Source organism: Anabas testudineus, chromosome 1 (assembly GCF_900324465.2).
Source record: "Anabas testudineus chromosome 1, fAnaTes1.2, whole genome shotgun sequence".
In the NCBI taxonomy this organism is placed as follows: Eukaryota; Metazoa; Chordata; class Actinopteri; order Anabantiformes; family Anabantidae; genus Anabas; species Anabas testudineus.
In genome coordinates, this window is record NC_046610.1 from 7,431,708 (window position 1) to 7,447,002 (window position 15,295).

Here is a 15,295-nt window from a genome sequence, read left to right on the forward strand (position 1 = left end):
GACCCACAAGGGTTTTCTTTTTCTTTTTTTTCCTCGGTCATTCAGTACAGTGTAGACACATCTGAACGCACACATTACCTTCTTGTTAATCACCTTCTCCCACTCCCTGTGTCTCTCTCAGACTGTTTGATTTGACTCGATATTAGAGGTGGGAAGGTATTTGATATTTGCATACTGGACGTGGAAGCAAAGCTCCTATTTGTTGTGCACACATCCTGTGCAAACAGCAAATCGTAGCTTGAGGTGCGACTGATTACAAACTAATCTCGCTGTCAAAAACTGTGGATTACACTGGCCGTTTGAAACTTTCTGGGAGTGAACTCTTTCTGGGGCACATTGGCATATTTGTACGATATATGAAACATGTTTTTTTTATTTTTATAAGTTGATTTTTTGGCTGCAAGAGAAAAAGTGACCATATTACCACTGCTGGGCAGAGCTCTGAGAGGGAAATCAAGCAGTTTGAATGGTAATTACTTAATCGTGATTTTATTAGGAACTGATCCATGAATTTTCTGATCTGTGTTGCTCCATCCAGCTAAAACGAACCACTGAGTGAAATCAGTTGATGCTACTGCACACGTCTCTCGCTGAGTTGTTCCACTGCGTTTGGCTCCAAACATCATCCCGTCCTCACTCTGCTTCCATGTGTTGCTATATGCAGCCATCTTGTGGTCATCATCTGCCACTGCGGACTCACAGCCGCTCAAGTGAAAGCTAATAATCGCAACCCCTGAGGCAGAACAACTGGTTTACCGCAGAACTGCATCTGTGATTCCATAATATGAATAATACATTAATAGGTGTGAAAGTCTTAATTTATTTAATGGAAAAAACACCTGGTGCCTTTACCAGAGTTAATTGGATCCATCAAGCATGAGATTAAGGAGCACATGAGTGGTTGCAAAGTGGTTCCATTACCAAGCGCTGCTAGAGTTTGGGATATATACGTTTGGAGTTGTTTCGTTTCACCTCAGTGCTGGTTCTGAAGATTTTTTTTTTTCTTCCTGCAACCCAACTGGTGAATGTGCGTCCATGATGTGTCATAAATGTGCATACATGTGGTTTTGGTCTGGTCAGACTTGACATGTGTAACCAGCATAATGAGGACTGGTGTTAGGTGAGGAAAAGAGGAAGCTCAGTTATCAACAGTCAGTTAGGCACAAGTGTGACCTGTCCCCGTGCAGCTGATTTTTAAACAGGCACACTTCATAAATCATTTATAAGCTTTCCCTTCACAGATCAGTAGTAAGCTCTTCTCAAAGACAACTTCTTGGAAAGATCCATATAGTTGGTAGATATAATTCGAATTGTACATTTAACTAGCCCTTTAATTCTTTAAGATAACAAACATTACAGCATTTAAAGCTCGCTGGACATGTAAACATGCAGCTGGGTCCAGTTATAGTACAGAGTGAAAACAGGGAAACAGCCAGCGTGGCTCTATCCACATGTACGAACATCCACCCACCACCTACACACAAGGATTGTTCATGTCCACTGTCCTGCAGACAGTTATATTTGTGACAATTTCATTAGAAGGAGGTTAAAGAGACATCACAGTCATCCTGCAACAGCGGCTTGGTTCTGCTGTGCTGACTAAAGGTCAAACAAAAGGTCGTTCTTTTCTTTCTCACTGCAGAAGTGTGACTTCTCTGTTGAGCTACGAGCAGGTCAGAAGAGTACAGAGGGTCTCACAGTGAGAGCACACACAGCACAGATTGACAGACACACTGGAGGTATCAGGCTCTTGTGACTTCGTCAGTGTTGTCTGAGACAACCAGAGCGAGTCGGCGAGTCAGAGGAGGGAGACCACTGTGTTTAAAGAGACCTCAAACAAGATGTGTTGGAAAGTTTTTGAAATTCTTAAGGTACAGTGTCTCCTTTAATGCTGAAGTTCTATCATTGTTAATGACGTGTTTTTCTACTTCTCCTCCTGTCAACTCCTGCTGTTCTCATCAAAGGTACTTCAACTTCCTGTCCACTCTGACGGAGCTTGTGAGGATTTGCCAGAAGACTGGAATCTGTAAAGTTAGCACTTAATGACGCCTTCATCTTCTTTTTTTATATTTTAAACAATTCAAATGGATCTGTAGATATCTGTAAAAAAACAGACTCTGCTCATTTTTTTACACATTTGTCTTCATTCTCATGCTGAAACTCTTGTTTATTTTATTTTTTTTTACTGATTATATGAATTAATCTGGCAGTAACTTTCCCAAATTTATCTTCTGGTCTAATGATATTAGTTGGTCTAAAAAATAGCTGATATATCTGCCAAAATTTACAATAACAACACAGTCCAGTGAAATTTAGGCATTTTTGCTCAACACAGTAAAAGAAATCATATGATAAGTGATTTGAATGTGAGTAATCAGTAAATTGTTGTGTTGTGTTCATTAAAGTAGCAATTAAGCCAGAAAGATAAGTGTTTGTATTATTTTTATATTTATATCTTAAAATGACTACTGTATGTCTTTTACCACATTGACATCTGCCACATTCATATGCACGATTGGAAATAAATGCACATAGAGACAAAAGCAATATTTTTTAGGAATAATTTATTAACAGTATGAAAGCGTGAGCTTGTGGCAGTATTCAATAAAAACCTTTAACAAGACCATAGCATTGCTCACACACACACAGACACCTGAAAAAGTCAGGTGTCTATGGATAACTCTGCAACTATAAATATATTGGGTCCCATTTTCTTGGTGGAAAAATAAAGAGGTTCCGAAGTCAAAATTTACAAACAAATAAAAACCAACAGCACGAGAATATGCAGTCGTTCATCGCAGACCCTTTTTGAAATGAGCTGGAGACAATTAACGTTACGAGTACACTGTGTTCAGAAACGCTACGCTCTTCTCTCTGTTTTTTTTTTTATGTTTCATTTTTTTGTGAGTTTAAGCACATTAAGGCTGATAATGTCACACCATTTAACTCTTTTCTTTTAAAATAAAAGCATTGAATATCTACAAAACCTAGTAAACTTTGAAATCAAAACTGTACAGTTAAATTTACATTGAAAATGAGGAGTTGCATAAAAAAACGTTTTCTTGGTTTTATTTATAGAAACAAAGATATTGTGGTGAAATTGACTTTTTTTTTTTTTTTTAGTATTTCATGTTCCCGGAGCTCTGGTAGGTGACGTCACGCAGACCCAGCATTCACCAGTTTAGAGGAAAACGCCACCATGTTGACAGGAACAGCAGGAGAAACAACATTTGAATGGTTCACCTGTGATAAAAAAGTTAATGATGCTTGATAACTGCAATTAAAAGAAGGGTGGATGATGGTTACCATGAAGGCATCATTTCATCTATGGGGTGGTGTCTTTAAAAATTCATTAGTTAACTTTTCTTAAATTAAAGACAGATTATTGCAGTGCAGACTAGGTACATGTAAGTTAGCATTGTTGCAAGATAATGTTCAAAGTATTTGCAACTGAAGTGTGAAGTTTACTCTGGAGGATTGAAATCTACACAGGCGCAAAAAACCTTTTCCTCTGCTCTTCCTGCCAACATGGTGATGTAAACAGAACTAGTCATGTGACATCTGGAGCTCTACTGAAATCTTGATCCTTCAGATAATCCTGTGGGATGACAGTCACTTAAAGCAATGGCACCGCCAACTCAAAGGGCAGGAGTTGGACTGAGCAGACGCAAAGATGCTACAGTCGTTGCCATAGCTCCTTCACATCTTCTCAGTTGGTTGGCCGTCTCAACAACCCCTGTTTTGACTCAATTCATCATTTGTGTGTATGTGTGTATGTGTGTGTGTGTGTGTGTGGTGTTTCGTGTGTCCACATACTGTGCGTTTTTAGTATGGGTGTTGTATGAGAGGTTAACATAAGGTGTAGCTGTGGGTTCAGGCACTTTTGTTTGGATCCAGTGTCAGACTTCAGTGTGCTGTTGGGAGTCCAGCGCCGGGATGGCCAGCTGCTCAAAGTGGACCTCATCGCCGCTCTCGTAGTCGCTTATCATCACCTCGGACTCCTCACAGCACGCTGACATGTCCGAGCACGAGGCTGTGGACGTGTACAGAGACATGGACATGTTGTCCAGAGCTGAGGAGTCAAAGTCCCGACTACAACCTAAAGGGTAGTCCCCTCTGTAACCGCTGGTGCACATGGTGGAAGCCGGAGTGCTGCTGGCTGAGGTGGAAGTAGCACCTTGACCCTCAGTGTCACCCCCGTCGCTTGGGTAGGCGTGCTGCGGCAGATACTGGTTAAGGCTGTAGAGCTGGGGTAGGGCCGGGCGCTGGCGGACTCCTCCTGAGCCACCCGCAGATGGGTCCAGGTCTCTGTTAAGGGCCCGCAGCGTGTCGCAGCGGTCACCATACTCTGGCAAAGGTGGAGGTGGTAGGTCGTCACTGACAGGGAAGTCCTCCGGTGGTGGAGGGAAGTCGCTCTCAATGTCAAAGCCGCCAGGATAGTAATCGGTGTCGATGGCACTCGGGTCACTGTACAGAGGGGCGGGAGACTCCACAACCTCATACTGTGGAAACTCCTGGATTCCAGGAAGTTGAACACTTGGCATCCAATCAGATGTGTCCCAGTGATATCCTGTTTGCAAAAGAAAAACACAAGCACAAAAACACACATGAAACATGTGTATAAAAGCTAAAGATGATCAGATCAAGGTATTAACCAGTGCCAACAAGCTAATGTTAAAAACCCCACACCGTGCAACAGTAACACAGTAACACACACCAGCACAAACACTGAACTTCACAGCACTCAGTGAGAGACACATTTCGAACACACTGCACACACAGACACATTGTGTTATCTCTTTTTATGTGGCTGAAAACGTCTCTTTCCTTCCTGTAAAATCAGAATCATACAAAGCTACACTTGTGGACTTGCTTGTGGACGACAGTAGCTAGCAGGGCGGTATGACAGTGTTGTGTGTTTGGATATTAATGCTGTTTACATTTTCAAAGCAGTGGAGCTCGATCTAAAAACGTGAGGTGTGGGGATCTGGGTGAGACCCCACAGTCCTCACGTCAGCTCTGCAGCTTCCCGTGCAGGATTTGATTTAAATCCCTCTTGTAATTGTACCTCACCCACATGCTCAGAAATACATCACATTGCTGGAAAAAAGAGATGCCCTAACTCCTGCTCATCTACCTCTCTATCCTATATTTTTGAATTCTGAGTGGAGCCAAATCATTTTACCACAACGTAAATTTAAAGGCTTTTAAAATAGTTACTGTAGCTCCAGTGACAAAGGGTGACTTCACTGATTGTCAGTGACATTTAACTTCCCTCTACCTTCATTATAACAAAATCCATCTGTTTCTTGCTGGAAATGAAGATGATGTAATCAGATGTCATCTGAATACTTATAATATAGAGATTCCTGGTCTAGAAACCCTGGTCAAGTTGCCCTTTAACAGCCGTTAGACAGACAGACATGAACACAAATGGCTAAAAATATTTACAGTTAGTTATTTTGAGCAAATAATACTAACGTTAACATTTTCTCTAAAGTCACCGCATGCATGTTTTTAATGGTAATAAATAATCTTAGAGAGGCACACATTAAAAACCTTATGAGGCCACTGATGCTGAAAGTGCTCAGTGTCACACCAGCTTTGCCTTACAGAGGAGGTTTAACCGTCTCCTCATTAAGCTTTGGGGTTAGTGGTTAAGGATTAGAGGGTGGGATCAGCGTACATCAGGCAAACAAAGTTGAAAAAGTCACCTCTTGGGTTCTTGAGATCATGAGCCAAAAAAGACTCTTTTACATGAAGCCAGAAAAGGAGAAAGAGAGAAAGAACAAGTCACATTAGAACCTGAGAGGAAAAACACAGTCGGCTAAGACAATGAAACACAACAATGAGAAAGATAGTGACAGGTAATTAATGAACAACAGCTTTGCCATTTTCTTAAACAGACTCCTTGAGGTGTGTAATCAAAAGCTGGCAAAGATCGATACTGAGACTTAAAGGCAACACTCCCGTGCCTGTTTAATTTAGTATTTGCATATCTTCTTAATTAGCAGCTGAATCGAAAAAATGCACACGTCAGTTTGGGATGAGGTTCGTCAGTGTAAGATAATGGCAGCTCTACAACCTAGAACAACACCAAGGACAAAACCACTGGCAGATGGAAGCAATAAAAGAATACCTTCTCCTTCCACCGTGTCAACAACAGGGTTGACAAGGTGGATTACTGTCACTATGGAGGCTTGTGAGAGGCAGGGGAGGGGAGAGTGGGTGGAAGAGATCAAGCATTAGTACAAATGCTTTTATAATTAAAAAAAAGAAAGAAAGAAAGATATATGAGGTGCATGGTGGTGGGATGCCAACACAAGCAACACTTCCCACTGCTGGACACACTTTTTCCCCCCACTTTATCACGTTGATTCTGAATGTCTGTGAGGGAAGGGTTCTGGGCACAAGACAATGGTGAAAGGCAACACATTGGGGAAGAGGGGGGCTGTTTTGTTTTCTATTTGTGCAACATAACACACAACGACAACATACTGAGATGCTATGAGGTGCCACTGACAGTACAGATGGAAAAATCTGTGAAATTCCCCAGAGATAAATGCATTTCCAACCCTGACACCACAGGAAATCCTGCATGTTTATGGAAACTAAAACTGAGGAGAAAGTCACCTGTTCCAAACATTTTTCATTTCTAATTCAATTTAAGATTTGGCCTCAATTTCGAGGGTGTAGATGAAGGTTTTGATGACTTATGAGCAGCACAATCCCCATCATGATATCCCAGTGATGACACGGAAATAAATATGACACGAGGAGGAAATGGAAGAACATAAAATATGTGTGCTATACCCTTGGGATCTGTTCCTTGATGCTTGCTTTAAACATCTGTTTATAGCTAAGTGTTGAAGAAAAAGAAAAGAGACAAACAAAAGAAAAAAGCATGCGTGTAAATAAAAAAACAAAGTTGTGTCAGACATGTGTCAAAGTAAACTGCGAGGTGAACGCCTTCCAAACAGAACATAAACGTCATCTCAGTAATTCATCCAACTGAGCACAGGTAAAGTGAGAGCTGCCTGAATGGGGAACAGGGTCAGAATGCCTTTTTTATTTAATCCAGGGAGAATTACACAGTACAAGATGTTGTGATTGCTTCCATCTGTGCTGATACTGGCTGAGGACTTACAGGCTGGAAACCCCTATTTAAAACCTTGTTCTGGATCTGTGGACTGATTTGATCCATATGGGAGCTGAAGCCCCGCAGCAAAGAGAAAGAGAAAAGAACAAGTGACCCCACAGCGACCATTTGTGCCATCCATTCTGAGCATGCACAGAAATAGTGTTAAATTAACAATTAACAAGGCCCTAAATGACAAAGATAACATTAACAGTATCTGCAGGCTGATGCAAAATGAAATCTCACACACGTCTATGGTAGTTTTCAAACTGCGGTGTCTTGTTAGTTTTTTTTTTTTCCAGGTTTAACATGCTGAGTGGCAGCTTACCGTTATCATCACAGGACTCGGACTGAAAGGAGCTGAGGGACTGGACCTCCGACATGCTGCCTCTGGTGTTGTAGGGGTGACAGGCACTGTCCTCTACAGGCTTCTTGGTCAGACATGGGTCCAAGTCCACCACTTTAGCTAGAGGAGAAAGTACAGTTTGGTTTTAGTGTATACATTCATGGATAGGATATAAAAACACCCAACACAGTTGGGATGTTGCTGCTCCTTCAGGATTTTTCTCCACTGTAAATGTCATTACAGTAAATAATCATTGGATCATATGTTCTTGAAAAATAAAAAAGGAGCAACGTACTGTCATAATCATAGTCCCAGTTTGGCTTCTGGATGGAGTCACTGTCTGAGACTGAGTTGGAGGGAGGAGGAGGGGGGAGATTGGGTGCTACACTGCACACGGCCACAGTTTTGCGGTGTCCGTGGACAGAGTCTGGATTAAAGGTGCTGAACTCCGGGTGCTCCGGGATGGCTGAGCCCTCAAACGAGTTCCTGTCCAGGTTGTTTCTCGAGTCGCTGGGAATGCTGGGGGTGTATGAGATAGGCCGCACAGGAACCTGAGGCGGGATGTCGGAGTAGATGTTCTTGTTGAGTTTGGCGTCGAAGTAAGGTCTCTGGAGGAAGGAGTGAGGCACATTTGAGCCTCCGGTGTGTTTGTTGTCGCTGTTGCCCTTTGACTTCCTGCGACAGGCCTTCTTGCGGATGATAATGAAGAGGAGCACCAGGATGAAGATGCTGAAGACAAACACCACAATGCCAATCACTTCCTCCAGGCCGATGTTCCAGGAGGTGGAGACGAATTCATTGCGGACCTCATCTCGGAGTTCACACATTGCCCCGCGGAAACCAAGTGAGCAGTTACACTTGTAGGAGCCGTACGTGTTCTGGCACTGGCCTCCGTTGGCACAGGGGTTCTTGATGCACTCATCAACATCACTCAGACACCTGGGCAATACACAGGAACTCAGTGAGGTGTGTTGGAAGGTCAAATGCTGTATACGACAAACTGCTGCTGCAAAAGATCAGACTTGTCTAGTTGGAGATGTTAAATAATGTAGTGAGTTCAGTTCATGTATTTGAACTGAACTCTCATACATACCTGTCTCCCTGGAAGCCCGCTTCACACTCACATACTGGACCATCCAGACTGTCAATACATTTTCCACTGTTTTTACAGGGGTTGTCTCTGCAGTAGGGCCCCAGCTGGCACCTGAATTCAAAAACAGGTTTTCATTAGCTACCAAAAGCATCTTTATTACTGCAAAGTGTTCGAATTTCTTCTTATTGCTGAGTTCAAAAAGAAAGTACTTTACCTCTGTCCTGAGTATTGTCCTCTGCACTGACAGTAGAAGTCATCAGCACGAGGGACACAGGTGCCTCCGTACAGGCAGGGGTTGGATGCACATGGGCTTATGCTGATCTCACAATGGGTGCCCATGAAAGAGGCGGGACACTTACAGAAGTATCCTGTGGAATATAGACAAAAGAAGAGTGAAGGTTTTATACTGAATAAATGTCCTAGTAGAAAACATCAGCTGGATCAGGCTTTTAAAACAAAGTAAGAATCAGACACCGGTGGAGAGGAGAACAGGGGAAGAGCAGGACACTTTTACAACTCCTCTTAAACTCTTCCGGTCCTGACTAATTAACAAAAATAATAATTATTCAAGTAGTGCAGTACACAAAATGGAGAAGTAGAAATTCAAAATCCAGCAGCTTCATTAAACATCTATGTGAGTGCAATGAGCTGTATGGGACATTACTTACCTCCATTAGGCAGTGAGGTGCAGCTTCCTCCATTGGTGCATGGGTTGCTAGAACAACTCTCAGCAGGTGCAAGTGCACAGCCTGGAGCCACATCCACGATGTCCTCCAGCACAGCATGGGCCCAGTGAGCTTTGGTGTTGAGAGGCAGCTCTTGGCCATTCAAGGTGATGGCCTCTAGGCACCCACGGAGCCCATTGGTGACAGGCAGGCTGCGTCCAAGACGAGCAGAGGCGTGCTGCCGTATGTGACCCCCAAAGTAAATGCTGTTGTCAAGGTTGAGGGTTCGCAGAGTGCCCGGTGCCATGCCCGAGGCGGCGTGTACTCGGTCCAACACCAGCTTGGCATAATTGCCATCAACCTCGAGTGAGACAGTGTGCCACTCCCCATCGTTAACCTGAGCACTGTGGACTGACACAAGGCCGGGACCGCTGCCACAGTCGAACTTATACTGTAGACGGCCGTTCACAATCTGTTTTACAGACAAATAAACGTTTTGTGTAAATCAGACTTGAGGTTATTTAACTCATCAGTTCAACTCAGGTAGAAAAACTGTAAACACATCAAATCACTGTTATAAATCAACGTCTGACAAGGTCATAAATCACTGCTTATCACAGAATGCTGTGTGCATTTGTTTGGTAAACTATAATCTTGATGAATAGTATACAGAGGAAAACAACAGTTCTTTACAATAGAAAACTACATCTGTAGTCCCTGAAAATATAATATCACAAATGTTACAAAGACAAAGTTTGAAAGAATGACACATAATAAACTCAGATCATGACTCAATGGGTGATAAAAAGTAACCTTCAATAAAAGACAAATAATTAGAATGGAAATAATGGAAATAATAAAACATTAGTTTACTCCTCTAAATAAACATGCAAACTGTAAATAATTTAAGCTTTTAATGGCAGTCTGTTTATCAATAACTGTCTTGTAGCTGTTCTCAGCTCAGCCTCAGTCTGAAGTCTGCTGTGCCAGACAGACTCTAAAAGGAATGTGTGGAAAACTGCTTTCTGTTTCCCTCCCAGTACTAAAATAGCTCGTGTGTGTGTTTTTTTCAACCCACCACTACATTCCCACATTTTAAAATGGCTTTCTGAACCGTTGAGCATAGTTAGTTGATAAATATGGTGGTGGTCTCAAGAGAGGGTGGGTCAGTTGTGTGTTTATTAAAGCCTTGATATGGAAATGCTGGGTGGCAATGCAGAGGCTAGAAATTCAGAGGGACAGTCAGTCTACACTTTATTGATGAGCAAGCTTACGATGCCAGAGGCTGAAGAAATAAATGTAATAGTACGGGGGACAAGAGGGGCTGGACTAACAGGTTTAAACACACACACACACACCTCCAGGATGCTGTAGTCTGTTCCCTTGGCGTACATGACAGTGGCATGGCTGGAGAAGGTCCTGAGCCTCAGAGACAGTTTCATCAACTCCTTGTTCTCATTCTCCATCAGATGATACTTCACATAGCCACTGCCGCTGAACGTCAATGAGTTTCCATCTGACATGAGGTAACAGACATTTGTTATATAAAGTGAAAAGTAATAAAATCATCATTGCAAATACAGAGGATGATACAGACAGAGAGTCACATGAAGGGGGGAGATATCTATGGACACAAACTAAGAGGTGAGGTGGGTGGTCTTACCAGAGCATTTGCCCTTTTTGCCCTCTGGACACACACAGCTGTATATGGCATCTCTGGGATCTGCCACACACTCCATACCCTCAGGGCAGGGGTGGTTCTCACACAGGTTGTTCAACACAGGACATCTGCCACCTAAGTACCAAAATACATCCACACATGAAAAAGAGTTCAAGCAGGTGTCTTTACAAAAAGAAAATCTGTGTGTGTGTACACAACAATGTTTGTACCTTCACACTGGCAAGTTGCAGTTCTCTGGTGTCGCGGGGTAACGAAGCTGAGGCGAGCCGTGCTGTAAGTGGACATGGCGGTTTTGTCCAGGGAGATGACCTCGTCGCAGAAGCGCAGCGGGCAGTCCAGTCCAGCACACAGTTTCTGTACCACCCGCAAGATCCGGACTCCTGTCATCTCCTCAATCACAGCTGCAGAGGAGTTCAGCTTACGGAAGACAACCTGAAGAGAAATAAAGAAATTCTATTAATCCACTGGCCACAGATATTTTGTACTGCCTCAACACCATCAGCTACAGATGAACAAATGAATCCTTACCTCCTGGGACTGGTAGGGACTGCCAGATCTCTCTAAAGTCAACAGCACATCTAGATCCCCCTGCTCTGAAGGCTGCAGACTCACTAACTGGACCTCACTCCTTCTCACCCCAGCAATGTTTCTCAGTGCCCGCTGGAAGTTGCGCCAGTAGTCCCCAATGAACTCTTCAGGGGCGATATTTGCAAAGCGCACAGCAATGGAGTTGTCGAGGGCCTGATGAGCAACTTGACGAACATGCACGGTGACATCGGCAGCTGAGATGAAGCGCCCGTCAGTCACCGTCACATTGAGAGGATAATGGCCCACGTCGAGAGGCCGCAGTGCGATAACTTTACCATCAGAGGCAGAAACTGAAAACAAGGCGCTGCTCTCATCCGCGGGGGATGAAGATGATGAAGGTGCAAGGCTGTAGGTGAGAGTGTCGTAAATGTCTTGATCTGTAGCATGGATCTTTCCCAGGACACCTCCAGGATATTCATCACCAGCGGTGGACACAAAAATGTCCAGAGGAAGAATCGCAGGAGGGTAGATGCTTTCCTCGATTACACGCACACTGATAAAGGTGGTGGAAGAAAGCGGAGGCTTGCCGCTGTCTGACACCTGAGAAATGAGAGGGGAAAAGGAGATACATCCGTGAAGAACAAATGTGCACCGTGAATTCCTGTCTGAAAGAATTATTGTTCCAACAGCAGAGGGCAATCAAGCTCTTCCACTACTGGTATCTCAGTTCACAGCGTCTCCATCCAGTAGATGCAGATTCAGATATTAAAGCCAACAAAACATCTACAAGATCGTGCATTCTAACATTCACACTTTTACATGGACGGTCATCGGTTCTGCAAGAAAAAGCAACAGTGACTCAACTCTGACTGTGCATCTTGTGTGTAACAGGACATCACACTTACATCTCTTCTCCCGTCTGCCCACTCATTTTTTTTCCTCCGAGGTGACACATCAACACCCAGCAACACACGTAATCGTGCCAACTCAAAGAAAATGTTTTTTTATTTATGCTTCTGCTCTGAGATCCACTGTGATAGATCGGCCTCACTGCATGGCTGTTGTTGTTGTTGTTTACAAGGCTAAAAGCTGCATTTAGAATATATTTTGAAGGATTAAAAGATGGAGACGCCGATGTGAACGCTGAATAGTTTGGGAGGTAAAAAAAAAAAAAGAGTAACAGATAGCAAGTGAGAGAGCGTGACAGAGAAAAGGTACAGCGAGGGAAGACAAATAGATCAGGCTGCTGTGGCTTGACGGTTAAATCAATGCAACCTCTCAACTCTGGTTTCTCCTCAGTACTCTGACTCACCTGTGCTTGAAGTAGGTAGTGTTCTTTACTTTTCCTATTCAGCACTCCCACAGCCACTAGAGCTCCCTGCTGATTGATGTGGAAAGCTTCATCGTCGTTACCATCCACGATGGCAAAGGTGAAAGGTGGGCCGTTGTGGGAAGCATCCCGATCGGTTACGGTGAGCTGAAGAACACTTGTGCCTTCTGGTCTATTCTCCTGTGGGATACAAGAGAGGAGAGTTTAATATTTGTTGTGAGAAGGCGGTTGTCGTAGAGCTATTCAGTTCTGTGATGTTTAACTACAAATGTTTTTCAGAAGTTAAAATATGCACACACGTAGTGCTGCTGCTGTGGGAGGAAGCGTTGCAACAGTGACTTTCTGAAACCACCTTCATCAAATATCCGCTAGGACAATACTTTGATCAGATAAAATGATTATATATTGTTTATTAAGCCGCTGTAGAGGCAGACGTCACTGTCAGTGAGTCAGATCAGTTCACCACTCCCTTCTAAACAACTACTGGGTGAACTGCAATGAGATTCTGTACATACAAGATGTGAATTCACAGTAATTCCTTGATTTCCTTGCTTCACCAGCAGGTTAAAGTTTCCACACACCTGGTGAAATAGCACAAAATGTGACTCAGACATTTAGAGTGGATGAACGAGCTGATGATAATCCTCCAGTGCTACCTTGAGGTTTTCACTTATGGTTGTTTTGGGTGGAAAAACATTAAACTTTTCTTTTTTAAACTAATTCATGCCTCTCCCAGGATGAATTTAAAATACTTAGTTAATCTTTTACCATTTAATCTAGTGCCATCATCATCATCATCATCATCAGGTAAAGATATTCATGAGCTTCAGTTGTAGTAGTCTTTAGTGCTAATTAACAAATGTTAGCACATTAAACAGAGATGTTGAGAGGTAGCATTATCACTCTTAGTACACTCTTGTTTGCATTTACCGTAGCTCGAAGCACTGTCATGCACAAGCTGCTGGCATAGCTAGACCTTTAGTATTGCCTTGTTTTAACTTGATATATCCTTTTATCAACTACAGCTGTCTGCTTAATGGATTAAACTGTAATCCAAGTGACCTTTACTTTGATATCACATTTAATATATTCTAGAGAAGGTAAAAAATCATATTTCTGTTACCATTCACCAACTTTCTGAGTCCTTTAAACGTTTAGATTTAAGGATAACTTCCTATTCTCCCACTGGTACTGGGGCATTTTTCATGTCTAACAGCTGGTTCACAATATTGTAAGTTATAGTAATCATGTCAGTTTCTCAGTTTAAGAAGTTGTTTTTCTGTCCCTAAATCTGTTTGAGATCTGTTCCTTCTGTTCACTCTTTCATGTCATGATTCAAAACTCATTTTTGTTTTGTCTTGCATAAAATACAAACCACTCAGTATTCCTGGTGCTGTGTACAGTATGTGTGGGCCATGTGTTTATTTCTCGTTCTGTTTTAGTGTGATTTTGTGCTTCACTTTGATCAAGGCTCCACAGTAAGTAAAATAAAGTCACTCAGGATTTTTCATTTCATTTTCTTTTATCCCAAAGTGCTTAAGCTGTTTGCAACATGTACCTCCTCACTGTATCTTTGAAATTACTTTTTAAGTTTTCTGAACAGACAGGAAAACTAAAAATTAATCATCTTCACTCCTACTACCTTTGAAATATATATTTTTTCCTTTTCTTGATTCCCCAAACTAGGATACAGGTGCCTCTCCTTTCCCACTCTCCATCACTCATGTCTTATAATACCTTCTTTCCATCCTTTATTTGCATTCGTATACTTAAGATGCAGGCTCTGTCTTTCCGTTCTCGCACCCTCCCTCTGTTCTTGCTCTATCCACCTACTTGCTTCTTGACATTCTAGTTGCACAGTCTCCCATTATGGCTCGCTGTTAATCCCTCTCTGTGTCCACTGCAATTCCCCCTGCACCTCCCCCTCTTTTTATTCTCTTCCATCCAACTCATTCTCATCCTCTCCACATTGACCAAATTCCCTCTCTCACCTGGATGATGAGGCTGTAGTTGGTCTGGGAGAAAAGGGGAGGGTTGTCATTGACATCTGAGATGTCGATGTTGATCACGGTGCTGCTGGAAAGAGGGGGCACCCCATTGTCTGAGGCCACAACCATCAGAGTATACCCTGAAGTCTGCAAGAAAGATAGTGAGAGAGAGAATTACTCTATGCAGGAAAAGCTGCTTTTGTAAGCAATAATGCAACGGAGATTGGTAAACAAGCTTCCCTATTAGGCCTGACATGAATCTGATTGGATTCTGCATACAGTGCAATTAGTTCCTCAGTGGATTAAACTGTATGTGTGCAGTCAGCATTGGAGCTGCTGTTTCTCTTACTCTTTCTCTGTCCAGCTGGCGGGCAACTTTAAGCTCGCCTCTGACTGGATCGATGGTGAAGGGGTTCCCTTGGTTACCATCTACGATGGAGAACCGCACGTGATTGAAAGAAGGCCCGTCGAGATCCTCAGCCATGACCTTTGAAAAAAATTAAACAATCAAATTATCAAATGAGGC

The 15,295-nt window shown here is 42.9% G+C and overlaps 1 protein-coding gene across 3 annotated transcripts in view; it reads right to left on the reverse strand.

Annotated features, from left to right (window-relative positions):
• Positions 1–3,346: 3,346 nt before the first annotated feature.
• fat1a (FAT atypical cadherin 1a) overlaps positions 3,347–15,295 on the reverse strand; it is a 65,680-nt gene continuing 53,731 nt past the window's right edge. For 2 of the 3 annotated variants that reach the window (XM_026360420.1, XM_026360419.1), the window contains exons 16-29: positions 15,119–15,256; positions 14,773–14,916; positions 12,764–12,961; positions 11,452–12,051; positions 11,133–11,355; positions 10,906–11,037; positions 10,601–10,758; positions 9,246–9,714; positions 8,792–8,945; positions 8,578–8,688; positions 7,780–8,423; positions 7,467–7,604; positions 5,715–5,750; positions 3,347–4,570 (exon numbers count right to left, since the gene is read on the reverse strand). In XM_026360420.1, coding sequence (XP_026216205.1) covers positions 3,900–4,570; positions 5,715–5,750; positions 7,467–7,604; positions 7,780–8,423; positions 8,578–8,688; positions 8,792–8,945; positions 9,246–9,714; positions 10,601–10,758; positions 10,906–11,037; positions 11,133–11,355; positions 11,452–12,051; positions 12,764–12,961; positions 14,773–14,916; positions 15,119–15,256 — 3,816 coding nt within the window. In that variant the 3' untranslated portion in view covers positions 3,347–3,899. The remainder of the gene's footprint in view (positions 4,571–5,714; positions 5,751–7,466; positions 7,605–7,779; positions 8,424–8,577; positions 8,689–8,791; positions 8,946–9,245; positions 9,715–10,600; positions 10,759–10,905; positions 11,038–11,132; positions 11,356–11,451; positions 12,052–12,763; positions 12,962–14,772; positions 14,917–15,118; positions 15,257–15,295) is intronic. The other variant, XM_026360421.1, reaches the window with a different exon arrangement.